This window comes from Phyllobates terribilis, unplaced genomic scaffold, assembly GCF_046119375.1.
Source record: "Phyllobates terribilis strain yellow unplaced genomic scaffold, ASM4611937v1 Scaffold_1__5_contigs__length_1240528914, whole genome shotgun sequence".
In the NCBI taxonomy this organism is placed as follows: domain Eukaryota; kingdom Metazoa; phylum Chordata; class Amphibia; order Anura; family Dendrobatidae; genus Phyllobates; species Phyllobates terribilis.
Window position 1 is genome coordinate 35,973,257 of NW_027362761.1, and position 26,476 is coordinate 35,999,732.

Genomic DNA, 26,476 nt, shown 5'->3' on the forward strand with positions numbered 1-26,476 from the left:
ATAGATATTACAAGCATGTTGAAGAAAAATGTACTCACGTAAATGGCAACTATACTTCCAGCAAACTTTGCGGAAATCAATAAAACAAGCAAATACAGTATTAGAAACTTTGCAATATATCTTATCAGAGAAATGTGATTCTTTCTCCATGTATGCCCTTTTTGACACAATGCTTTCCCGCTGCATTTTTTCCCACAATTTTCCAAAGACGTGGTAAAATTGCCAAAGTTTTACTGTGTTTCCAGAAAATCAGCAAAAAACGCATCGCAAACGCATTATGTGAACACAGTCTATGACCCACTTCTTCCCCTACCCCCTGAACTCCCCTTTCCATTTTGAATAAACAGCTCAACCCTGTCTTGCTCAGGAGAGGACAGACCACCAGCAATGAGATGTCAGGTTTCCCAGCCTAGATTACACTCTAGAGAGAGTTTAGAAGGAAGATGAGTAAGAAAACAGGCACATAAAAGATGGTTCTGAGCTTTAGAACCAGTCTTTTATCTCACTCCAGAGTTGGAATTACATCTGCACTGCTAAGAACTGTCGTAAATCTTCCTCCTTGCTGCTAATACCTCTCTCTAAACTAAGGAACTAAGAGCAGAAATCCCTCTCTATATGCTGTAATGTTGAGAGAGACTATAGCAGCTAGTCTCCTTCCACCAGTTCAGAGTCATTTGCAAATTAAAGGGGTTGTCTCTTTTTAATTAAATTGGTAAAATTGTAAGGTGCTTCTAAAGTCAAGTAACTTTGCAATTTACCTCTAATTAAAAAGTTTTTTCTATTCTATTGTGTTACCTAGGTTACCAGCCACCTCTGTAGTCTATTAGAGGTGGAGAGTTTCTTAGGCAAGAAGCAGGTTCTATGATTTAAGGGTTGCTGCTCTAAAGTAGCCTCTAACGCATAGCACCTAGTCCTTGCCTATGAGTGAGCGCACAGTTCAGACAAGCGTACAACCATGCTTCTTATCTGAATTGTTAACCTTGAGGAGTGCAATCCTCCACGGCAAGCAGGAAGTTGGGAGGCAGAAGGGTGGTGCGTTCATGAAGACAGAAGATTGATACAACCTCTTTAAGGGCTTTCACATGTCCGTGTTTCCAGTATGTGTGGTGACAGTTTCCACACATACTGGAAACACTGACACACGCAGACTCATTCAAATGAATGGGTCTATGCACCTCTCAGTGTGTTTACACGGACCGTGTGTCCGTGTGCTCCACACGCTGACATGTGTTTTTTTTTTGCAGATGCACGGTCCGCAAAAGTGTCTACGCTGAACACACACAGATGACATCCGTGTGTCATCAGTGTGACACATACCGGTGCCTGGGAATCAGTGTACAGTTAGCACTGTTCCCAAGCGCCGGGTGCAGAATGCTACCCTCATCTTGGTTCTCTGCCGGTGCTGCAATCAGCACCAGCAGGGACAATGATGAGGGTAGTAGTGTCTGCTCTCGCAGTGTCCCTGTGTGAAGATAAGATTAAAATAATAAAATCTTTATACTCACCTGTTCAGAGAGGTCCTCCGCTGTTATCCTCTGACCGCTGATGCAAAGGGGCCGGGTAGAATGGGCCACTCCAGTGAGCGGCTCCACAGCTGCGCTAAGTGAGTGACAGGACACCATTCTTGAGCTCAGCTCCGGGGCCCGCTGGAGCGGCTCATTCTCCCCGACTCCTTGGCATCAGCGGTCAGAGGATATCTCCGAACAGGTGAGTAAAAGGATTTTATTATTTTAATCTTATTTTTACACAGGGACACTAAGAGCAGACACTACTACCCTCATCATTGTCCCTGCTGGTGCTGATCGCAGCGCCGGCAGGGAACCATGATGAGGGCAGCGTTCAGCACCCGGCGCTTAGGAACAGCGCTAACTGTGCCACTGATTCCCAGGCGCCGGAACATGTGCACCTGATGCGGCACACGGTTGCCACATGTGTGATACACTTGGACACGAATATCTCCGGTACCGGAAATATACGGACATGTGAAACCAGCCTAAGAGAAAGAACCATCAGAGGAGAAAGCTGGTGAAAATACAGGATACAAGTCATGTAATGCCAGATGGCCAGATATAGTGTTATTTCTCAAGTACTGGACAACTTATTCTGAAGTCACCTGAAAGTACAGTCATCCTTTAAGTTTTACTAAAGCTACAATGTGGCGGTTTATGTCATGATTTGTGCATAATACATAGATTTTCACAAAGAAAGAATGAAGAAGAAAACAAGTAAATGATAACTGCATGAATGCAATATTTATGGGTCAGTCTCCCCAGTGGCATCCGTGGCCATAATGCGATCTGTCAACAGCAGACAGCCTGCAGAAGGCAACAGCAGATGATTACTATACAGTAGTTCTGAATAATGCAATGATTCCATAAAACCAGCCTCTTTTTTATAAAGATTCAAATAACTATGGAATTCATGGAAGACACAGACACAGAGTCTCTATGCAACAACAATATATGAGCTGCAATAGCTCATCATTCTGCTCCCTTTTAAAGCGGTTAGTCCAAAGGTTATTAATTGCTCCACGGTTCTATACTTAGGCTGTGTTCACATGTTGCAGCTGTAAAATGTTTTTTTTTCCAGCAATTAAGACAAAAAAAAGAATAATTTTGCCGCTTTGTTTTTCAAAATTGGGGCAAAAATATTGCGGCAAAAAATGCAACACGGCAGACTCTAAAATTACATCTGAGCGGAATAGCAATGTTTATTATGCGCTTACAGAATTGTAAAGGCTGCAGCTAATCGACAACTGATGATTGGCTGCAGCAGTCCAACAATGGAGAATACCTTTAAATATCTGACAATACCCCAGCAATTGTAAGCAATGAATATCATTAAGAGTGCTATCTAGTAGACTACAGAAAGCCACAAACCCGTTTCACAAGCATGAATTGTGCTAGGATTGCTATATCTGGCTCGACCAGCGGGTCTTCTGACCTGAGCTAACTGCCTCATATACTGTATGCTGATGAAGCAGTTAGCACAGGTCAGGAGACCCAGTGGTCGAGCCAAGTATTGTAATCAGAGAAAGCTCCATATTTGTGAATTGAGATCAAAAGTGGGACGTGTGAACATCAACCTTACCACTTCCAGACATATGATGTACTATTACATCATATATGTCAGGTTCCAGTCTTGACACAAGCTCAGAAAGTGAGCTTAAATCAATTCCGGCAGATAATGACTGTGATACACAGTCAAGATCTGCCTCTAACAACTATAGAGGAAGGGAGGTGGGGTTGCCAGCTGCTGTTAACCACTTAAATGTGGCTGTCAATTTCTAACAGCTGCATTTAAAACATGCGGATTGCGATCGTGGGGTGCTGATGGGTTGCCATGACAGGTAGGGGGTCTGCCGAAGGCAACCGTGTCTGTCATGTTGGTGCTCCTATGGTTGGCGTTGACTGTGATTTTTACTATATAATGCAATACTACGGTATTGCAGCATATAGTACAAGTGATCAAATGATCGCAGGTTTAAGTCCCCAAAGGGTACTAACAAATATAATAAAAAAATGTTTTTAAAATATATAAAAAAAATTAAAAATTTGAATCCCATCATAAAAAATAAAGAAATATATATTTTTATAAACTACACATATGTGGTATCACTGTGTCCCTAAAAGTCAAGTTTATCAAATTTTAAAATTAATTAACCCAATCAGTAAACAGTGTAGAGAGAAAAAAAGCTAAAACAATCCAGGTCTTGGAAAATGGCTACACAGGGAAAATTGTTTATTTTATGATCTTCCCCAAAAAATTTTCACCACATGAAAAAAACAAAAACTATACAAAATTAGTATTGCTGTAATCGTACTGACCAGGACAATCAGGTTCACAAGTCATTTTAAACAATGAATACCGTAAAAACAATTGCATTTTGTTGTGCAATTCTACTGCACTTGGAATTTTTTTTCCATTTTCCACTACATCGAATGGTAAAATGAATGGTTCCATTCAAAAATACAACTCTTCCAGCAAAAAAACCCAAAACCCTCAAATGTCTATGTCAATGCAAAAATGAAAAAGATATGTCTCTTGGAAGAAAAGGAGGAAAAAACAAAAATATGGAAAATCACCAGGCCTGAAAGGGATTAATGTGACAATGCATCACTCTGTCAGCTGTACAAGTTTCACAACAGTGTTGTATAGTCATATTTCTCTTTTCTACATTGCTGCAGGATAATCGATAAAGTTAATTTCTGACAGTAATGGAATTAGTAGAAAGAATTAACTATGGAGCAATACTGCTGTATAGATATAGGGTTTGGTTAGGAGTGAACAGAAAACCATACCTGTTAGTAGTAGAAGACATTTGCGAAGTAAAGATTGTGGAAGTATAACGACAAAAAATAAAATAAGAGAGAAGTCACGGTTTCCTTGATAGACGAGAACACAGCATATGTTACAATAGTTCTTTCCTTAGGCTCCACAATGGCAATGTCTGGCCTTCTCAGGGCCCAAATTATTCATTTCCTGAAGAGATAGGAAACACATGTCATTTGTCTATGCTAAGAAAGCTGGCACCCAGACTTATCACGTCACTCACGCTTCACTGGTCTAGTCATAGCAATACACATGCATATTGGTCAGGTCAATATGTGATAAAATATCAATCTTTTACTTCTAGTGACAAAACGATACACATACATCAGAATCCAACATACAGTGGTCACTTCTGCCTATTCTACAATGTAGCACAATGTAACCTAAAAGCCACAATCATTTTCTGACAACTACAAACATTGCGGGAGACAGCGTTGTGGCAGTGAGAGCATCATTTCCTCGGACAAAGCTGTAACAACGTGTTCAAAGTACAAAGCGTATACAAAACCAGCAAACTAGAAATAATACTAGGTATTGGTACAAAATAGCACTACTGTCATTGCCGGAAATAGGAACCTTCAATTCAAATGTTATTTTTTTTTATTGTAGAACTTAAAGAGGACCGTTCACTGGATTGTTAAAATATAACGGAGTAGTCCCTCCAATTACTGCTGCTCCACTGATTCTGGAACAATATACGCTGAAAAGTTTTGTGCCGCAGAGGACATATATCTACAGGGCAGGCGATAAATGATGGATCACTAGTACTCCCTCTGACAGATCTAGAACAGAGGTCCTGAGAACCATCCTCCTCTCTGCGCAACGGAGTCGAGGAGCAGTTTGGATGTCGCAGTGGTGGTGAATGTGCCCTGCCACTTCATTCAATGTCTTTGGGCAGACAACAAAAAATGACAGCTGTACTTAACTGTATCAGTCCCATAAACATTGCATGAAGTGACACCGCACATGCATGGCCCCTGTTCAATTCAGACACCTACTCACTGTGGTCCTAGGAGTTCAAGATGTGGGACACCCAGAAATCAAACATTTATCACTTATCCTGTGGACAAGCAATAAATATCTTTCATAGCACAGTGAACCTATCAAATCTCCTATGCTACTCTGAAGGCGGTATAAGATAGAAAGGGAGAAACTGAATCAGGGATACAGTATATGCTTGTGCACCTCTTTCTACCACACTTTTTCCTTCCACTCAACTTTCCATTAATATGCTTGGATACAGCACTCTGTGAACAGCCAGATTCTTTAGCAATGCCCTTTAGTGGCTTACCCTCCTTGTGGAGTGTGTCAATAACTGCCTTCTGGACATCTGTCAAGTCAGCAGTCTTCCCCATGATTGTGGAGCCTACTGAAACAGACTAAGGGACCTTTTTAAACGCCTAGGAAGCCTTTGCAGGTTTTTTTTGTTAATCATTCTAATTTACTGAGATAATGACTTTTGTGCTTTCATTGGCTGTAAGTCATAATCATCAACATTAACAGAAATAAACACTTGAAATAGATCACTCTGTCTGTAATAACTCTATATGAGCTTCACTTTTTGCATTGAAGAACTGAAATAAATTAACTTTTTGATGATTTAGTGAGTAGCACTTGTACTTTTCCTCTGATTGTTCCACTCCTGGTTTTGGCTTACAAATACTGATGTAAAATACTGACCAAATACTGATAGTGGGGCCGTAGTCTATCGTTTTCTATCATTTGATGAAAAAAAATTCAGCAACAAAAAAAATAATTCTGCTATTGTGCTTGGGTTTTGTTTTTACCCAATTGTAATATAAATGCTAAATTAACTTTACTCTGTAGGTCAAGTGTGACAAATGTATGCAATAAATTTATATGAATACATAATACTTTTTTTGTTTACTACTTTTACACAATAAAGACAAAGATGAGGTCTAATAGACTGCCCATCAGTAGTGTATTGTGCAGTATATTTTCGCATGTCTAGGTCTCTTTTAAGTGTAAAAAAAAAAGAGAGACAACATTTTTTTTACATACTGCCGCACAAAAAAAAAGAATTAAAGTCAAATAGTTGTATGTACTACCCACAGTCCTATAAACAGAAAATTTAAAGCACCGCTCGAGCATTTTTTTTAAATTTTTTTTTATTTCAGCACTGGAATGGTGCAACTAATCTAAGTTCCCTGCCCCTAGTATGACACTTAAGAGCTGCCGTCTTCAGCTGTTCCCAGCGTGGCCTCGGTCCCGTTCCACCATCTTGTGACTGCAACCTCTGACTGTCCAGAAGTCAGAGATAGCGGTAACACTCTCTTTTTCTGGCTCTCATAGACTTACATTGAGTAGTGACTTTCGGTTAACCCAGCAAACACTGAAGCGATCCGGCAAGTCACAACCTGCAGAAGACCACCGTAGCAGCGCCGAGAACTGAAGAAGACGGTGTCTGGTGAGTATATTACTAGGGAAGGGAACTTAGATTAGTTGCATCACTTCCGCTCTGCAATAAAAAAAATGTTGCAGTGGTGCTTTAAAAAATTATGTCTCTTACAATCAATATCACAACAAAAAAGGGATTTTTCTTAAAAAGTGATTTTTTTGGGGGGCAAAAGTAGTAAACTATAAAACAATTCACTCCTTTTTTAAGTATAAAACAAAGGTATACATTTTTTTTGTTCTTCTTGCCTCCCAAAAAATGAAGAAGATAAAAGTCATATGTACAACTAAATGTTTGCAATGAAAATGACAGTTTGTTCCATAAACAAATAAGCCCTTACACAGCTAAGTAAGCAAAAAAATAAAATGTATGGCTCTCACAATGTTCTGCACAAATTTTGTTTTCTTTTCAAAACGTGTGTTCATTCTAAAAAGTTATTAAAACATAAAAAAATTACAACCCCAATTCCAAAAACTATAAACTCGCTATAATCACACCGAACACTATATTTGTATTACATGGTGAATATAAGTAAAAATGTAAATGTAAAAAAAATGGCAAAATTGCTGTTTTTTACCATTAATCCCCATAAAGAGTTAATAACAAGTTAATAAGTAAGTTATACAAAGGCATGTAAAAGTTTGTGCACCCTGGTCAAAATTACTGCTATTGTGAACAGTTAAGCAAGTTGAATATGAAATGATATCTAAAAGGTTAACGTTAAAGATGACACATTTCCTTTGTATTTTAGGTAAATATATTTATATATATATGTACAGTTGTGCTCAAAAGTTTACATACCCCGGCAGAATTTTTCCTTTCTTGGCCTTGTTTCAGAGAATATGAAGGATAACAAAAAAACTTTTCTCCACTCATGGTTATTGGTTGGGTGAAGCCATTTATTGTCAAACTACTGTGTTTTCTCTTTTTTAAATCTTACTGGCAACCAAAAAACATCAAAATGACCCTGATCAGAAGTTCTCATACCCCAGTTCTTAATACCGTTTATTGCCCCCTCTAACATCAATGACAGCTTGAAGTCTTTTGTGGTAGTTGTGGATGAGGTTCTTTACTTTCTCAGATGATAAAGCTGCCCATTCTTCTTGGCAAAAAGCCTCCAGTTCCTGTAAATTCCTGGGCTGTCTAGCATGAACTGCACGCTTGAGATCTCCCCAGAGTGGCTCAATGATATTGAGGTCAGGAGACTGAGATGGCCACTCCAGAACCTTCACTTTGTTCTGATGTAGCCAATGACAGGTCGACTTGACCTTGTGTTTTGGATCGTTGTCATGTTGGAACGTCCAAGTACGTCCCACTCGCAGCTTCCGGACTGATGAGTGCAAATTTGCTTCCAGTATTTGCTGATAACGTGCTGCATTCATATTTTCTTCAACTTCTACCAAGTTTCCTGTGCCTTCAAACATCCCCGAAACATCAGCGATCCACCTCCGTGCATTACTGTAGGAATGGTGTTCCTTTCATCATAGGCCTTGTTGACCTCTCTCCAAATGTAACATTTATGGGCGTGGCCAAAAAGTTTAATTTTGGGCTCATCACTCCAAATTTCCAAATTACGTTGTTCCAGAAGTTTTGAGGCTTGTCTCTGTGCTGTTTGGCGTATTATAGACAAGATACTTTGTGGCATTTGCGCAGTAATGGCTTTCTTCTGGCGACTCGACCATGCAGCCCATTTTTTCTTCAAGTGCCTCCTTATTGTGCATCTTGAAACAGCCACACCGCTAGTTTTCAGAGAGTCCTGAATTTCAGCAGATGTTATTTGTGGGTTTTTCTTTGCATCCTGAACTATTTTCCTGGCAGTTGTTTTTGTTGGTCTACCTGACCATGGTTTTGTTTTTACAGAGCCCCTGATTTTCCATTTGTTAATCACAGTTTGAACGCTGCTGACTGGCATTATCAATTCCTTGGATATTTTTGATATCACTTTCCTGTGTTATACAGTTTAGCTACCTTTTCCCGTAGATCCGTTGACAATTCTTTTGCTTTCCCCATTACTCACAATCCAGAAACGTCAGTGGATGGATGAAAGATGCAAGAGTCTGTCTGGATCCCTTAAACTCACTCAGCTTTTACGCACTCACACTGATTACAAGCAAACAGGTCACAGGTGAGGATGTTACCTTTAACAGCCATTCAAACCCATTTGTGTCAAATTCTGTGCATGTTATCAGGCCAAAATCACCAGGGTATGTGAACTTTTGATCAGGGTCATTTGGATGTTTTTGGTTGTCATTAAGATTTAAAAAGAGAAAACACTGTAGTTTGACAATAAATGGCTTCACCCAACCAATAACCATGAGTGGAGAAAACGTTTTTTTGTTATCATTCATATTCTCTGAAACAAGGTCAAGAAAGGAAAAATTCTGCCGGGGTATGTAAACTTTTGAGCACAACTATATATATATATACCGTTCAAAAGTTTGGGGTCACCCAGACAATTTTGTGTTTTCCATGAAAACTCATACTTTCATTTATCAAATGAGTTGTAAAATGATTAGAAAATATAGTCCAGACATTGACAAGGTTAGAAATAATGATTTTTATTACAAAGAATAATTTTCTCTTTCAAACTTTGCTTTCGTCAAAGAATGCTCCCTTTCCAGCAATTACAGCATTGCAGACCTTTGGCATTCTAGCTGTTAATTTGCTGAGGTAATCTTGAGAAATTTCCCCCATGCTTCCTGAAGCCCCTCCCACAAGTTGGATTGGCTTGATGGGCACTTTTTGCGTACCATACGGTCAAGCTGCTCCCACAACAGCTCAATGGGGTTGAGATCTGGTGACTGCGCTGGCCACTCCATTGCAGTTAGAATGCCAGCTGCCTGCTTCTTCCCTAAATAGTTCATGCATAATTTGGAGGTGTGCTTTGGGTCATTGTCATGTTGTAGGATGAAATTGGCTCCAATCAAGCGCTGTCCACAGGGTATGGCATGGCGTTGCAAAATGGAGTAATAGCCTTCCTTATTCAAAATCCCATTTACCTTGTACAAATCTCCCACTTTACCAGCACCAAAGCATCCCCAGACCATCACATTACCTCCACCATGCTTGACAGATGGCGTCAGGCACTCTTCCAGCATCTTTTTAGTTGTTCTGCGTCTCACAAATGTTCTTCTGTGTGATCTAAACACCTCAAACTTTGATTCGTCTGTCCATAAAACTTTTTTCCAATCTTCCTCTGTCCAATGTCTGTGTTCTTTTGCCCATATTAATCTTTTCCTTTTATTAGCCAGTCTCAGATATGGCTTTTTCTTTGCCACTTTGCCCTGAAGGCCAGCATCCCGGAGTCGCCTCTTCACTGTAGACGTTGACACTGGCGTTTTGCATGTACTATTTAATGAAGCTGCCAGTTGAGGATCTGTGAGGCGTCAATTTCTCAAACTAGAGACTCTAATGTTCTTGTTGCTCAGTTGTGCAGCGGGGCCTCCCACTTCTCTTTCTACTCTGGTTAGAGCCTATTTGTGCTCTCCTCTGAAGGGAGTAGTACACACCATTGTGGGAAATCTTCAGTTTCTTGGCAATTCTTGCATGGAATAGCCTTCATTTCTAAGAACAAGAATAGACTGTCGAGTTTCACATGAAAGTTCTCTTTTACTGGCCATTTTGAGAGTTTCATAGAACAAACAAATGTAATGCTCCAGATTCTCAACTAGCTCAAAGGAAGGTCAATTTTATAGCTTCTCAAATCAGCCAAACCGTTTTCAGCTGGGCTAAGATACTTATGCAAGGGTTTTCTAGGGTTTTCTAAACATCCATTAGCCTTCTTACACAGTTAGCAAACACAATGTACCATTAAAACACTGGAGTGGTGGTTGTTGGAAATGGGCCTCTATACACCTATGTAGATATTGCAATAAAAACAAGACGTTTGCAGCTAGAATAGTCATTTACCACATTAAGGGTATGTGCACACGATGCAGAAATGCTCAGGATTTTTTCCTGAGCATTTCTGCATCTCCCTGGCAGGAAAAAACGCATGCGGATTGTACATGCGGTTTCCTGCCAGGGACATGCGGAAATGAAGCGGTCTTCACTTTCATTTCCGCATGCGGGTTGACAAGCGCTTCCCAAGCGATTTTAGCATCACTTGGAAAGTGCTTGTCAACTTCACACTATATAAATCCATGCAGCCGGCATGGATTTATATAGTGTGTGAATGTCAAAAAATAAAAAATAAATATATACTTTACCCTCTGATGGCCCCCGGTGTCCTGCTTCGCTCGGTCCCGGCTACCGGCAGTGAAGACTGAAGGACCTGCCGACGTCAGCGTCACGTGACCCGTCACATGACTCTGACGTCAGCGAAGGTCCTTCTTCATTCAACCGCGAAGTGTGGGGAACCAAGCAGGAGCACTGCGCCTGCCGTCAGAAGGTGAGCATGTATATATTTTTTATTTTATTCTTTTTTTTTTAATGGTACCTGGGTCTGGATGAGAGTCCTCTCATCCACACCCGGGTACCATCAGCACATTAGACCGCATGAAAAGCGCATCAACATATACAGTGATGCGGATTCCATGCGGTCTAATGCAAGTCAATGGCGCCAAAAAAGCAGCGTTTCCGCAAAATTAATCGACATGCTGCCGACTTTTGAGCGCAGCGTTTACGCTGCGGAAAAATCCGCATCATGGGCACAGCACATGCGGATTTCAATTAGGGAACATTGCTGCCCTTCTACCATGCGCTTTTCATGCGTTTCCGCGGCGTTTACGCAATTGCAAAAACGCAGCGGAAACGCATGAAAAACGCATCGTGTCAACTCAGCCTTACAATGTATAGAGTGTATTTCTGATTCATTTAATGTTAGCTTCATTGAAAAAAATGTGCTTTTCGTTCAAAAATAATTAAATTTCTAAATGACCCCAAACTTTTGAACGGTAGTGTATATATAGTCTTTTTTTTTTTCATCTTAAAAATTATAAAAAGGAGAATGGGCCATTGAAAAAGTTTGGGCACCCTTGGAGATTTGTGTGCTCAGACTACTTTGGCCAAGGTTTCAGACCTTAATTAGCCTGTTAGGGTTATGGCTTACCAGCTCTACCCTCACCTACTGTATCCTCACCCATCCCTTGTAGATTGTGAGCCCTCATGGGCAGGGTCCTCGCTCCTCCTGTACCAGTCACTGTCACATTGTGTTCAAGATTATTGTAATTGTTCTTGTATGTATACCCCTTTTCCACATGTAAAGTGCCATGGAATAAATGGCGCTATAATAATAATAAATAATAATAATAATAATAATAATAAAATGGCTTATGGCTTGTTCACTATCATCTCTAGGAAAGGCCAGGTGATGCAAATTTCCCAGCTTCATAAAAACCCAGCCTCCTCTAACCTTGTGCCAAAAAACAGCAGCCATAGGTTCTTCTAAGCAGCTGCCTAGCACTCTGAAAATGAAAATGGTGGAGGTCCACAAAGTAGGAGAAGGCTATAGGAAGATAGCAAAGCGTTTTCAAGTTGCCCTTTCCTCAGTTCGAAATGTAATTAGGAAATGTCAGTAAACAGGAACAGTGGAGGTCAAGATAAGGTCTGGGAGACCAAGCAAAATGACAGTGAGAGCTGCTTGTAAGATTGCTAGAGAGGAAAATCAGAACCCCCACTTGACTGCAAAAGACCTTCAGAAAGATTTAGCATACTGTGGAGTTGTGGTACATTGTTCTACTGTTCAGAGACACCTGTGTAAGGCATAATCACAACTTACTGTATTGTTGGAGATTTGTGATATAATATAGATCTGGCCAGTAGAAGGCAGAGGAGAGGCCAAAGTTGCAGCACAGGGGTTTGGCAGTTGGTGACTGTTGCTAGGGGAGTTCAAGGAAAGTGAAGCATTGCTGGAAAAAGGTCTGGATAGAGCGGTGCGACTCTGGATCTGTTTGTGGTGACTCTGGGATGCGCTGTTCAGCTTGACATGAGCCGACTCGGTGAGGACAACCAAGGGCACAGCATCTTGGGCTAGGCCATGTAAGGCCTTATTTCTAACGACTTACAGAAGCTCTGCGTTAGAGAGATCAGCATTCTCTGAGATATTCCAGTCAGCGTTTCTGATTATTCAGGACTCAGCCCAGCAAGTACACTTCAACTGAATATATATGCGCATATATAAAAAACCTTATGGAGGTCTAGTTAGTTAGGAGAAACGGCTTCTTCTGTAAGAGACACTTCAAAAATTGCTCCGAGTATGCGATTACTAAAGTACTGGCACAACACTGTCGGTTTATGGCTTTATGCATAGAAAGGGTTAATCGAATGTATTTTTGCTGACATATCACTTTTAACCTTTTAATTGTACCTGTGTATACTCTTATTTGGTGCTATTGAGAGGAATTGCTGTCATCGTATTTATTTATTCACTGTTTACCTACCATCCATTTCTTTGTTTGTTTTTTTTATATACCATTGAGTAAATATTTCTAATATATTATTTAATATTTGTGCGTGCCTGCTGATTGGTGCTGTACCCCTTGTCCTGTGGCCGTCCCTCATCCACATTTCACCTGCACAAATATGGCCTTCATGGAAGAGTCAGCAGAAGAAAACCTCTCCTGCGTCTTCACCATAAAATTCAGCATCAGTAGTATGCAAAAGAACATCTAATCTAGCCTGATGCATTTTGGAAACAAGTCCTGTGGACTGATGAGGTTAAAATAGAACTCTTTGGCCACAATGATCAAAGGTATATGTGGAGAAAAAAGGCACAGAATTTCAGGAAAAGAACATGTCGCCAACCATTACGCATGGGGGTGGTTCAATCATGCTTTGAGGTTGTGTTGCAGCCAATGGCATGGGGAACATTTCATAGTTAGAGGGAAGAATGGATGCAATGAAATTTCAACAAATTATTGATGTAAACATAATGCCATCAGTAAAAAAACTGAAGTTGAAAGGAGGATGGTTTCTACACATGGATAATGATCTTAAACACATGTCAAAATACACAACAGACTACCTCAAAAGACACACGCTGAAAGTTTTACAATGGCCCTCACAGTCCCCTGATCTAAACATCATTGAAAATCTGTGGCTAGACCTCAAAAATAGCAGTGCATGCAAGACGGCCTAGGAATCTCACAGAACTGGAAGAATTTCCCAAGGAAGAATGAATGAAAATCCCTCAAATAAGAACTGAAACACTCTTGTCTGGCTACAAAAATCATTTACAAGCTGTGATACTTTCAAAAGGGGGTGCTACTAGGTACTAACCATGCAGGATGCCCAAACTTTTGTATTGGCCCATTTTCCTTTTTGTAATTTTTAAAATCTAAAACATGAAAATAGATATTATTTTTTTCCCTCCTAAAATACAAAGGAAATGTGTCATCTTTAACTTTAGGCCTTTTAGTTCACAATAACAGCAATTTTGACCAGGGGTGACAAAGTTTCACATATATATATATATATCTATATATATCTATATATATATATATGTGTTAGTGCCACTGACAATTACAAGCCCTCATATGCCTTGTTCGAATTAAAAAGGTATGACTCTAGGAATAAAACAATGTAAAAAAAAATGAAATGCTTCATTCGAAAGGCCCAAAATAGGGCCGTCGTAAAGGAATTAAATGAGTATTTGGTTACTTAGTAATTTCATCTTAACAGAGGCAGTAGTTTGTATATTTTGTGACTCGAAAACGGCATGTTGGTTTGATTGAACTTGTGCCTATTTCAATGTTTTCTGTAATAATAATAATCTTTTTATTTATAGATTATTATAAATAACACATCTTCTAAACCATTTGCAAGGATCATTTAGAGGACCCTAAAGGAAGCCGTGTTAGAGCAAAGGTCATCACACCAGCCTAGTCATCAAGTATTTAGTTACTGCAGGGATGACTGTCAGTTCCATGTGTGAAAGCCCGGCCAGCTGTCCAGCACTTTATTTACTCCCTTCTCATTTTACTGTAAAAATCACCCACCACTCTACTGTCCAGTACTGTAAAGCCCACTTTGTATCACTTTTGTAAATCAAAATTCTGAATAAGAAAGTAATTTATTTGGTGAATTATTATTATGATTATTATTACTACGCTGAATTACTTGGTAAACTGAACAATCATTTTTAATTACATGAGAAAGGAATTTGATGCCATTTTCCAGTGCCCATCAACCGGTAAAGAGTTCAAAAATTCTTTATATTGTAGATAAAAATTTCATAAAAAATACATACAATTTAGATACACTTCATCCACAATAAATTACATATTAAAGATTTTTTTTTAATGAAGCATGTGAAATATAATTTGGCCTAATAATGTGATGGGAGCAAAGGATTTAAGGAGTGGGAGTTGAGGGTACCGCGAGCAGCAGTATAGGTGACCATCCAATAACAGCTTTAAATAGGACCTGTCTCAGGTCAAAAGTGACCAGGTTTTTGCACTCATTTTATTCTCGATTCTCCTGAGTATTCCATTTTTTTTTAATAATAATAATTATAATACACCACACGATTCCAGAGATATGGGCCTTTGTATTTAGTACTAATTGATATGGTCTCTTCCAAGGGACGTGGCACACAGGAATCTCTGGGTCGTGCCTTTAGGGTTCTCAATCACCTTATGATCCCTGTCATTTGGTACTGTAAATATGATAACAATTGGCAGTAAATAAAAAAGCCCATATCTCTGGAACTGTATGGTGGACATACAAAAAAGTCCCCAGAATACTCAGGGGAGCAGCAGGAATAAAATAAAAGCAAAAACGGCCCATTTTGACCCGGAGACAGGTCCTCTTTTAGTATGGGTGTAACTTTTTTTTTCAGTGAACGTGTCACATGGATTTGCCACACTAAACTGCCATCACCAAATTTACTCCTCGCTTTTACCATATTACAGACATTCTTTTACATAAAAACTTAACTTATTACCTGTATAGTGTAGGGTGTACTTGCAATGACTTCATCTGCGCATTGCGCATGTGATGAGAGACCTTTGTTACAGTAATCATTACACGTCTTCCAGTGAAGGTGTAGTCATGTCAGATACGTCACAATGCCTGTGATTACAGCCCAGACACCATGACTATTCAAAGGAACTACCCACCCAGATAACTAGGGGTAATTAGCATATTGTTACAATTTAAAAATACGCAGTTTAAAGAAGCCCTCCCATCAAAGTTTTTATCCTCTTTATATATTGCAGTCATCATTCTATAGCAGTGTGTATTTACTATTGCTCATTTTGCCTTTCTACCCAGCTAATTCTTCTCTTTTCTCTGCTCTATGTAGAAACAGGAAGTCTCTTTTCCCCACACTAATCATTCCCCTTTTCAACTCCTGACCCAGCTGCTTCCTCCTCCCCCTTGCCAGAGACTTTTGCAGTGACTTATGACTCATACAGGGAAAATTGACCTCCTGTTTCTACATAGAGCTTAGAAGGATTCAGCTAGTCATTTTATAAATCAGATGATATTATAGACCTAATGGAGAACAGAAGAATTTGTTGGGTAGAAAGGCGAAATTAGCAATTATAAGTACACAGTGCTATATAATATGATGGTGACTGCAATATATTAAGAAGGTAAAAACTTGGGTGGGAGGAGTGCTTCTTTATTGATAATCTTGCAGTGTAACCAGGCTGCTGAGCAGAACAATCACTTATTCATTGGGCGAAATACTCTATGTATTGAAGATTGCTCAATGTGCATAGTTTACTTTGGTCTGCCTCTGTAAACAGTGCATAGTTTACTTTGGTCTGCATGTGTAAACAGTCTATTATCGACCACTAATCGTGAACCTTTACCAATTAGTGGTTGCTTTATGCATGTGAAACAGAACCTTAAAATCTAAAGAAAAAGGGGGTGGTATAACATGAGCAAGTGTATTTGTAGCATCTCGGATCCACCAAGATTGAAAAAATATGTGCACATAAATGTGGACTGAACTGAATGGACCATCCACTCTTTCCAAAGGCTTGTAAATATATCAACACAGTAATGGTTGTCATTTCAAGGACAAAAAACTCTGAACCAACAGAAACTCATCCCAACGAGCAGCATACAGAGAACACATTTTTTTTGGACATGGATATGAGCGCTCAGTTAAGGAACAGCAAGCTGTAATTGTAGCCCAGCATGAATTTATCCAAACATCTCCCTATCCATTATTAATGCTGCGGGATTCCCACTCTGGCTGCTAACTCTGTGCTCTTTCTATCTGCACTGCCGCTGATCGGAGAGACACAGATACATTTCTGAACTGTGTATTGTACTAGTAGTGCTGAGAGAATATACTCCCATATTCTCATTTCTACAGAAGATTGTTTTCTCCACTCACTGAACAGTATATATTATATAGGCTGTTCAGTGAACACACAAGCTGTGTCTCTATAGACATCTTCAAAGCTAAGATTTGCCAGAGGGGCTTGCAACATATTCTTAATATATATAGCGAAGGAAAGGTTAAATCAGGATTTTCAAATTGGATGTTCACCCCTCCTCTCGATGGCCCCCGTCTTTCTCACTCGCATGGTTGCTCTTCTGTGCTATGATTCTCTGATGTGCAGTAACCCTTCCTTTTCTGACTACTGAGTAAATCCAGTTATGACCCCATTCAGTATTTAACCCGCTATGAACCAAAGAGCATTGGTGTTTAGCACACTATATAAAATGACTTTGTTTTCAGCCATAATGAATATGACCATCCTGAGGTTTACTGAGGGGCATGACATGGCTGTTTAGGTCACATAGTGGAAGTATGATAGATGTTTAACCCAACCCGTCTGGTACGTGCACAGACTAAAGGGCACACTGGCAGAACACAGGGGTGGAAAAGGATAAATGTTCCTCATCAGTTAAACTTCTCAACTGGACTCCATCACTATTTTAAGTCCAAATTCAACAAACAAGTAGGCATGTGCAAAAATTTGAGCAAACTGTCAGTCAAAATATTCCAATACATTTCTTGTAAAGTCGTGTATTCTTCCTGGAAGAACACTGAGGGCTCATTGAGACGAGAACATTTTTGATCATTGTACGGTCTGCATGCGTCATGGACCACACATGGACAGAACATGTACTAATTTTATCTAATGTGCTAGTGCACAGGGGTGATTTTCCACATGGACTGAATCATTTTCTGGACCAGTGTAGTCTACTTTAAAAGATTTAACCCCTGATGCGGTCATGAAAGTGTGGCCAAAACATGATGTGAACCTGGCCTAAACCTCTAATTTCAATTCAAAACCCTAATTTTTTAGACAATTGTTTTATTGTAAATGTATAGTAAAAAAAAACCTGATAGGCAATACGCTGTTCTTGGTGGCAGAAAAATAAACTAGCTAGACATTTCCTCTTAAGTGGTTGCTGCTGGAAAAAAAATGTAGAATTACATGGCATTCACTCAAATAATAATATTAATTTTTATTTTTATAGCGCCAACATATTCTGCAGCACTTTACAATTTTATCTTTATTTTACAAAATAACCGACCATACATGAATGGGCTGCATGTACTAAAGCTTGAGAAGTTTTCCCCACTGGCATGTCTTTAAAAGCACAATAAATAAGTAAAAAGCAAAAATTTATTATAGAAAGTCCTCTGACCTTTATACCTCATACCCATGTCCCCCTGTTTAGTCAAAGCACTGGTTGCGCATGCAAAACACCTCCTTGAGCGCTCTAGCCCTTTACTAAAGCAGCAGTATAGGGGCAAATACTGTAAGTCTGTTAGGCATCTCAGAGTAAATGATCTTTTTGAAGGATAGGGAATTAATAGTTGTGAAGACCCGGGGTCTTCCATGGGCGTAATACCACTCAGACAACACAGTGTGAGGGTTAAACAGCGTGGCAATACTTTATTGAACCACAAAACGAACAATAAACACATAGAACAGTCTCAGCAAATACCCAAGATGGTACAACATTACACAGTCTCACCCTTCCGCTACGCCCGCCTGGGATAGAACAGCTGCGACTTTGGGACTTTCAGGGTCAACTACCTCAACCAGTGGTCCCCGCTTCTGGCAGGCTCCCACAGAGAGCAGGTAGCGGCAAGCTTAGGAAGTTAACAATCCATCGAGGTACAAGGCTAGGAGACCCGAGGGTCCCACTCTGGCCTCTCCGACAGTTTCCATGGGGCCAGATGACCGGCTGGTCCAAATCTGGCTTCTCCGAATGTCTCCATGGGTTCCAGGCGACTGGACGGTCCCTCCTGCCAACAATATATCCATGGGGCCAGGTGACTTCATATTCCCAACCTGGTCTCCCCAAACGTATTGATGAGTTCTTGATAGTCAATGGAGCAGATCCGTATCTTTCCAGTCAGGGCTATATACCCTTAGACTAGAATCATGTAGAATCCAAATCTGTGTCTCTTTGGTTAAAGTCATACTTCCAAGCTGATGGTGTGTCAGAGTCTCTTTCCAATCTCTGTCTCAAGTCTCTTTTCAGCAGGATAGATAAACCCTTTTTCTATTTACATATAAAGGTCATCAGTCACAGGTCGGGGTTAGAGGTAAAGGTGCAGGGCTCACTCAGGTCTCATTGGTTGAGCTAATCAATTTACATAGCTGGTATAGCAGGGGCTCTTTAAATCAACATCATTGTTTCAGAATCAAAGAGGAGACAACAATCAGGGTTATACAAATACTGGTCTGTTCTTATTGACCAGGCACATAAATACACAAATATAATAGTGTATTTCTCTTGGATTAACAAATCTAAACATCTGGCTTATTAAGATTATAGGCTGTATCGTCACAATAGTCTATCCTAGAAAACATGTTTAGTTGCATTTAATTATCTAGTGGGACTAGAAACCCTATTAGTGCATTGAAAACTTGAAAACTCAGAGATTTTCAAAACTTCGTAAGCATCTTGTCATCTTGGCCTGTAGATCTCCCTCTACATTGAATGATAGCAATCTCCAAAAGACACGGTAAATGAACACATCACTTCTGAATACACAGATACACATGTGTTTTATAAGTTGGCCTTAAACGACGTTAGGTGATGATGTCAGAGAGGTACACTGGGTAACTTGTGAAACCCAATGTGGAGCACATCAAACGGCAGAGCCTAGAAGGGAAGGGAGCAGAATCTGGCCCTCGGGTTGAGGCCGGTACGTAACAGCAATCTATTTATAATTGGACTGATAAGCAGATAAATGTTCTGGTTGCTTTAATACTGAAACTTGATTTTTTTTCTTCCTGAATTAAAAATAGAAAATAATATCAGAAGTGCTGTCTTTGATTAAGGAGCATCCAAGCATGTTATTCTGAAGTCCTTTTACTACTAATGCTGGTGGAAAAGCAATCATCCAGGAAACTGTGATTTCCCATTTAGCTTGCTCTGCCTCTATCCCTTTAACAACCAGTAAAGTTTGATGCAAACGGAAATAACGTAATCAATTTCTCATTATTAGGCCACGTTCCCAAGTTCAGTATTTGGTCAATATTTTTCATTGGTATTTGTAAGCCAAAATCAGGTGTGGAGCAATCAGAGGAAAAGTATAATAGAAACACCTCACCAGGGCCGGCGTCAGCACCCGGCGCACCCGGGCAAATGCCGGAGCCCTGAGCAGGCAGAGGGGCCCACTAGCGGTCGCGCACCCCGCCGGGCTATGGGTGGAGGAGAGCGGTGTCAGCGCCCGCCCTTCTCCGCCGCTTGCTCAGGGCCCCGGCAGCTGGATACTTACCTCTCCCCGTGCCTCCGCAGATCAGCTGTCTTCCTGCTCTGCGCTCCCTGTGACGTCTCAGGTCTGAGGGCACGGTGACGTCTTTACACCGCGCCCTCCCCTGAGCCGTCACAGGCAGCGCAGAGCGTGAAGACGTCGGTGACGCTGGAGTTCGGACCCGAGCAGCTGGCAGCAGGTGAGGAGAAGGGAGGTGAGTATTTGATTTTTTTTTTTAATGTATGGAGGCATGGGGCAGTATAAAGAGAAGGGAGGGGGGGTGGCATCCTCCATGGAGCATTATAAAGAGGGGGGGGGCATCCTGCATGGGGCATTATAAAGAGGGGGGTGACATCCTGCATGGGGCATTATAAGGTGGGGAACAGCCTGCATGGGGCATTATAAAGGGGGGGGCAGCCTGCATAGTGCATTATGTGGGGGGAACAGCCTGCATGGAGCATTATAAGGGGGGGGCAGCCTGTATGGGGCATTATGTGGGGGGTAACAGCATGCATGGAGCATTATAAGGGGGGGGCTGTATGGGGCATTATGTGGGGGTAACAGCCTGCATGGAGCATTATAAGGGGGGGACAGCCTGTATGGGGCATTATGTGGGGGGTAACAGCCTGCATGCAGCATTATATGGGGGCCAGTATCCTGTATGGAGCGTTATAAGGGGACCGGTATCCTGTATGGAGCGTTATATGGGGGCCAGTATCCTGTATGGAGTTTTATAAGGGGACCAGTATCCTGTATGGAGCGTTATATGGGGGCCAGTAACCTGGTCCAGTATCCTGTATGGAGCGTTATATGGGGGCCAGTATTCTGTATCGAGCCTTATATGGGGGCCAGTATTCCGTATGGAGCATTATATGGGGGCCAGTATTCCGTATGGAGCCGTATATGGGGGCCAGTATTCCGTATGGAGCCTTATATGGGGGCCAGTATTCCGCATGGAGCCTTATATGGGGGCCAGTATTCCGCATGGAGCCTTATATGGGGGCCAGTATTCCGTATGGGGCCTTATATGGGGGCCAGTATTCCATATGGGGCCTTATATGGGGGCCAGTATTCCGTATGGAGCCTTATATGGGGGCCAGTATTCTGTGTGGAGCGATTCACCGGTTTCTGAGCTATTGTGGAATTTACAATAGATATCACTCATGTAATGTAAGAAGTCTTTGCATTGTATTATATATATATATATATATATATATATATATATATATATATATATATATATATATATATATATATATACATATATATATATATATATATATAATTCTCTGCGGTATCTGTGCATCATGAATCGTGGTATGTGTTAAAGGGGCCCACTGAGACTCTTTCGCCCGGGGCCCAGAAAAACCTGGAGCCGGCCCTGCACCTCACCACTTCTGTATTTATCACCCACTCCTGGTTTAGATTTACAAATACAGATTTAAAATACTGACCAGATATTGAACGTGTGCACGTGGCCTTAAGCTGAAAAAAGAAGTGATCCTCAAATACAAAACCAATAGTTAATTTCATCAGTCAATCCCCTGCATCAAGAATAGCTTTGGGAGCGAATATAAAAATGTTCCTGTATGCAGGAAATCAGGGCCGGCTCCAGGTTTTTCTGGGCCCCGGGCGAAAGAGTCTCAGTGGGCCCCTTTAACACATACCACGATTCATGATGCAGAGATACGGCGGAGAAATATATATATATATATATATATATATATATATATATATATATATATATATATATATATATAGTACAATGCAAAGATTTCACTTCTTACATTACATGAGTGATATCTATTGTAAATTCCACAATAGCTCAGAAACCGGTGAATCGCTCCACACAGAATACTGGCCCCCATATAAGGCTCCATACGGAATACTGGCCCCCATATAACGCTTCATACGGAATACTGGCCCCCATATTGTTAGAACCTTGCTGTTAGGTTTTTTTTCCTTTGCTGGTCACATGACCTTGTTGGCCTATTTAATCCTGCTCCGCCCTTCTGGCTTTGCTGGACTTCATTGTATATCTACTTTCTAGCTAGCCTGTGCTCTGTATCTAACTCTGTTAGTTTGCTTGGTCTACGGACCTCTAGGTTCTATCTATTTTGTTTGTTCGTCTGTCTGCTACTATTTCTGTTAGGAGGTGTCCCATATTCCTCCCAGTCCTTAGTACTTGTAGGGATTCCCTCCCCAAATCTATAGGTCTCCGTACAGACTAGATTAGGACTTTAGCAGGTCTGATCGCAGGATCAGGTTCCCTGTTACATCGTAGGGATTCAGCTGAGTCCTATAGTAGGGACAGATCTCCTCTCTTTCCTTAGCTTTGGTAGCAGAACATAACAGTAAGTCCAGCCTGTAAATTCTCTAAGGAAAGATTTTTTTTTGTTCCATCATGGTGTCGGTTCAGGATTTGGCTAAACACCTGCAGGGACTCTCTCTGGAAGTGGCCGAGCTCCGTCAGCACGTGAGTAACTGTCCTGGAGCATATTTCTTGGAGCCTAAGGTATGTTTGCCGGATTTATTTTTTGGTGAACATCGAGAATTTTTTTCATTTAAAAATGCTTGCTTATTGTATTTTCGTTTGAGACCCAAGTCCTCTGGGGATGAATCCCAGCGCGTAGGGTTCATAATGTCACTTTTGCGCAAAGAGCCTCAGGAGTGGGCCTTTTCTTTGCAACCTAGTGATACATGCTTCAGATCAGTGGATAGTTTTTTTTCTGCTTTAGGACTATTATATGATGATCCTGACCGTGTGGCATCAGCTGAGACTGAGTTGAGACGTTTAAAACAAGGATCAGGTAATATGGAAAAATATTGTACACATTTTCGTCGTTGGTCCACTCAAACAGGGTGGAACGATTCTGCTCTGAAAAGTCTATTTCTTGCTGGGCTCAGTGAAAAGGTTAAAGACCTGCTAATTGCTTATCCTACACCTGAGGATTTGCAACAGGCTATGCAATTAGCTATACGGGTGGACAGAAGACTGCGTGCTAGGGTTAATGAGAGCAAATCCTCTGCTATGTCAGTTTCTGGTTATGATAATGTGTGTACTAACAGTGGTGAACCGATGGAGATTGGATCGGTGGCACCTCGCTCTCAAGAAAAACACCGTCGTTTTTCAGAAGGCTTGTGTTTCTATTGCGGGAAATCTGGTCATTTGATTAAAGGCTGTGAGCTTCGTATGAAGAAAGAAAAAAAAAAGGTCAGTCACGCCCGTATTGCCTGTTTAAATTCCAAGGGTATATTTTTAGCTGCTTCCACGATTGCTCAGGAAAAATTAATGGAATTTCGGGTGTTTGTTGATTGCGGGTCTACACTGAATGTTATTGATGGGGGATTCGTGGAAAAACTCAATTTAAAACCTGAACCTTTATCATCCCCCATTGCTGTGGTTTCTGTGGATGGCTCCCCTTTGAAGAATATTACTCTCAAGGTCAGTGAATTTCCTCTCACTATTAATGGTGTTCACCATGAGAAATTGGATTTGGTAGTGTTGAATAACTTGCCTTCTCCAGTAATATTGGGTTTGCCCTGGTTAAAATTTCACAATCCTGTACTGGATTGGTCTACCAGTGAAATTAAATCCTGGAGCCATAAATGTTATGACAAGTGTTGTAACGGGCGTATTGCAGCTTTGGATAGGGGAGAATTGCCTGTTCCTATTCAGGATTTTTGGAGAGTTTTTTCTGAGAAAGAATCGCAGGTTTTGCCTCCCCATAGAGACTATGATTGTTCTATTGAATTTGTCCCTGGAGCGACTCTTCCTAAAAGTCGTTTATTTAACCTTACTATTCCTGAGAGGAAGGCTTTGGAGGAATACATACAGACAAGTTTGGCCGCCGGTCACATTAGGCCCTCTAAGTCTCCTGTGGCGGTTGGATTTTTTTTTGTAAAAAAAAAGGACGGCGGTTTACGTCCTTGTCTGGATTTTCGTGAGATTAACAAAATTACGGTACGCAATCCTTACCCACTGCCATTGATTCCTGATCTGTTTAACCAGTTATTGGGGGCCAAGTGGTTCTCTAAAATTGACCTTAAGGGGGCATACAATCTGTTGCGCATGAAGGAGGGTGATGAATGGAAGACTGCTTTTAACACTCCTGTGGGTCATTTTGAGAATCTGGTTATGCCTTTTGGTCTTACTAATGCTCCTGCATTTTTTCAGAATCTGATTAATGACATCCTTAGACCTTTGATCGGTAAAAATGTGGTTGTGTATTTGGATGACATTTTGATTTATTCGCCAGATCTGGAGTCTCATTGGCGGAGCGTGCGTGAGGTATTACAGTTATTAATGGACAATTCGCTTTTTGCTAAGCTGGAGAAATGTGAGTTCGCTGTACAGAGAATTAGTTTTTTGGGCTACATTATCTCCAGCAAAGGTTTTGAGATGGATCCGGTTAAGGTTCAGGCTGTGCAGGAATGGCCTAGGCCTATTGGTTTGAAATCAATACAGAGGTTTTTGGGTTTCGCCAATTACTATAGAAAATTCATAAAAAAATTTTCTAGTATTGTCAAACCTTTGACTGATCTCACCAGGAAAGGTGCTGATGCGGTTCAGTGGTCTTCTGAGGCCATTGAAGCTTTTGTGTATCTCAAGGAGAGGTTCACCTCTGCTCCCATACTTATGCAGCCTGATGTTACTAGGCCGTTTTTGGTTGAGGTTGATGCTTCCTCTGTGGGGGTTGGCGCAGTATTGTCTCAGGATAACGGGGATGGATTACATCCCTGTGCATTTTTTTCAAAAAATTTTTCGGAGACTGAATTGAATTACGATATTGGTAATCGGGAATTATTGGCTATTAAACTCGCATTTGAACACTGGCGCCACTTCTTGGAAGGTGCGGAATTTCCCGTTCAGGTTCTTACGGATCATAAAAATCTGATATATCTTGACGCTGCCAAGCGCCTGAATGCCCGTCAGGCTAGGTGGGCACTGTTTTTCTCGCGGTTTAATTTCTCCGTTACTTACATCCCTGGTACTAAGAATGTTAAGGCGGATGCCTTGTCTCGCAGTTTTTCTCCCATAGTCGGTGCTGAGAAAGAGGAAAACATTTTACAAGAAGGTGTTGTGATAGCTGCTTTAGACTCCGTTTTGGAAGATGAGATTCTTAAAGCTCAGGAGAATGCCCCATCTAACACTCCTCATGGGAGGTTGTTTGTGCCTGGGACCTTTAGGAGAGATTTGTTTGTTGAGTGTCACGAATCTCGGTTGGCAGGTCATCCCGGAATCTCTGAGACCAAGAGACTGGTGGGTCGCAGTTTTTGGTGGCCTGGATGGCAGAAGGAAGTCATTAAGTGGGTGCGCCAATGTACTATATGTGCTAGATCTAAGTCCTCACATACTCCTGCTGCGGGGTTGCTTTGTCCTTTGGAGGTCCCCAGTGCTCCTTGGACACATTTGGCTATGGACTTTATAACTGACCTTCCCCCCTCTGAGGGTTTTACTGTCATCTGGGTGGTCGTGGACCGTTTTAGCAAGATGTGTCACTTGGTTCCCTTCGTCAAACTGCCCTGCGCTAAAACTCTCGCTAAGGCCTTTGTCAAGGAAATTGTCAGACTTCATGGCGTTCCTACTGACATTGTTTCTGATAGGGGTCCTCAGTTCGTGGCTCGTTTTTGGCGTGCCTTTTGTGACAGGTTGGGAATTCATTTGTCGTTTTCGTCCGGATATCATCCTGAATCTAATGGCCAGACAGAAAGGAAAAACCAGGATGTTGAGCAGTTCTTGCGTTGTTTTGTGGCAGACAATCAAGAGGGGTGGTCTGAGTTTCTGCCACTTGCCGAATTTGCTCTGAACAATCATACATCTTCTTCTGCTGGTTGTTCGCCTTTTTTTTGTTGTTCTGGGAGACATCCGTCGTTTGGGTCGTTCTCCAAGTTGGGATCTGCCGTGCCTGAGGAGGAGAATTTTTCCGGTGATTTGGAAAGAGTTTGGACGGATGTGCGTGGTAATCTTCAGGAGGCCAACAGAAAATCTAAAGACTACTTTGATAGGAAACGACAGGAGGTTTTGTTCGCTGTTGGTGAAATGGTTTGGTTGTCCTCTAGGAATCTGCGGTTGAGGATTCCTTCTAAGAAATTGGGTC

The 26,476-nt window shown here is 41.1% G+C and overlaps 1 protein-coding gene across 2 annotated transcripts in view; it reads right to left on the reverse strand.

The window, feature by feature from the left end:
• The window catches only part of HOMER3 (homer scaffold protein 3), a 190,439-nt gene that overhangs the window by 74,914 nt on the left and 89,049 nt on the right, over window positions 1–26,476 (reverse strand). The window contains exon 2 of one of the 2 annotated variants that reach the window (XM_073660847.1): window positions 4,302–4,482. The exons of the other annotated variant lie outside the window; for it this stretch is intronic. Coding sequence (XP_073516948.1) covers window positions 4,302–4,321 — 20 coding nt within the window. The 5' untranslated portion in view covers window positions 4,322–4,482. The remainder of the gene's footprint in view (window positions 1–4,301; window positions 4,483–26,476) is intronic. 2 annotated transcript variants of the gene reach the window in all.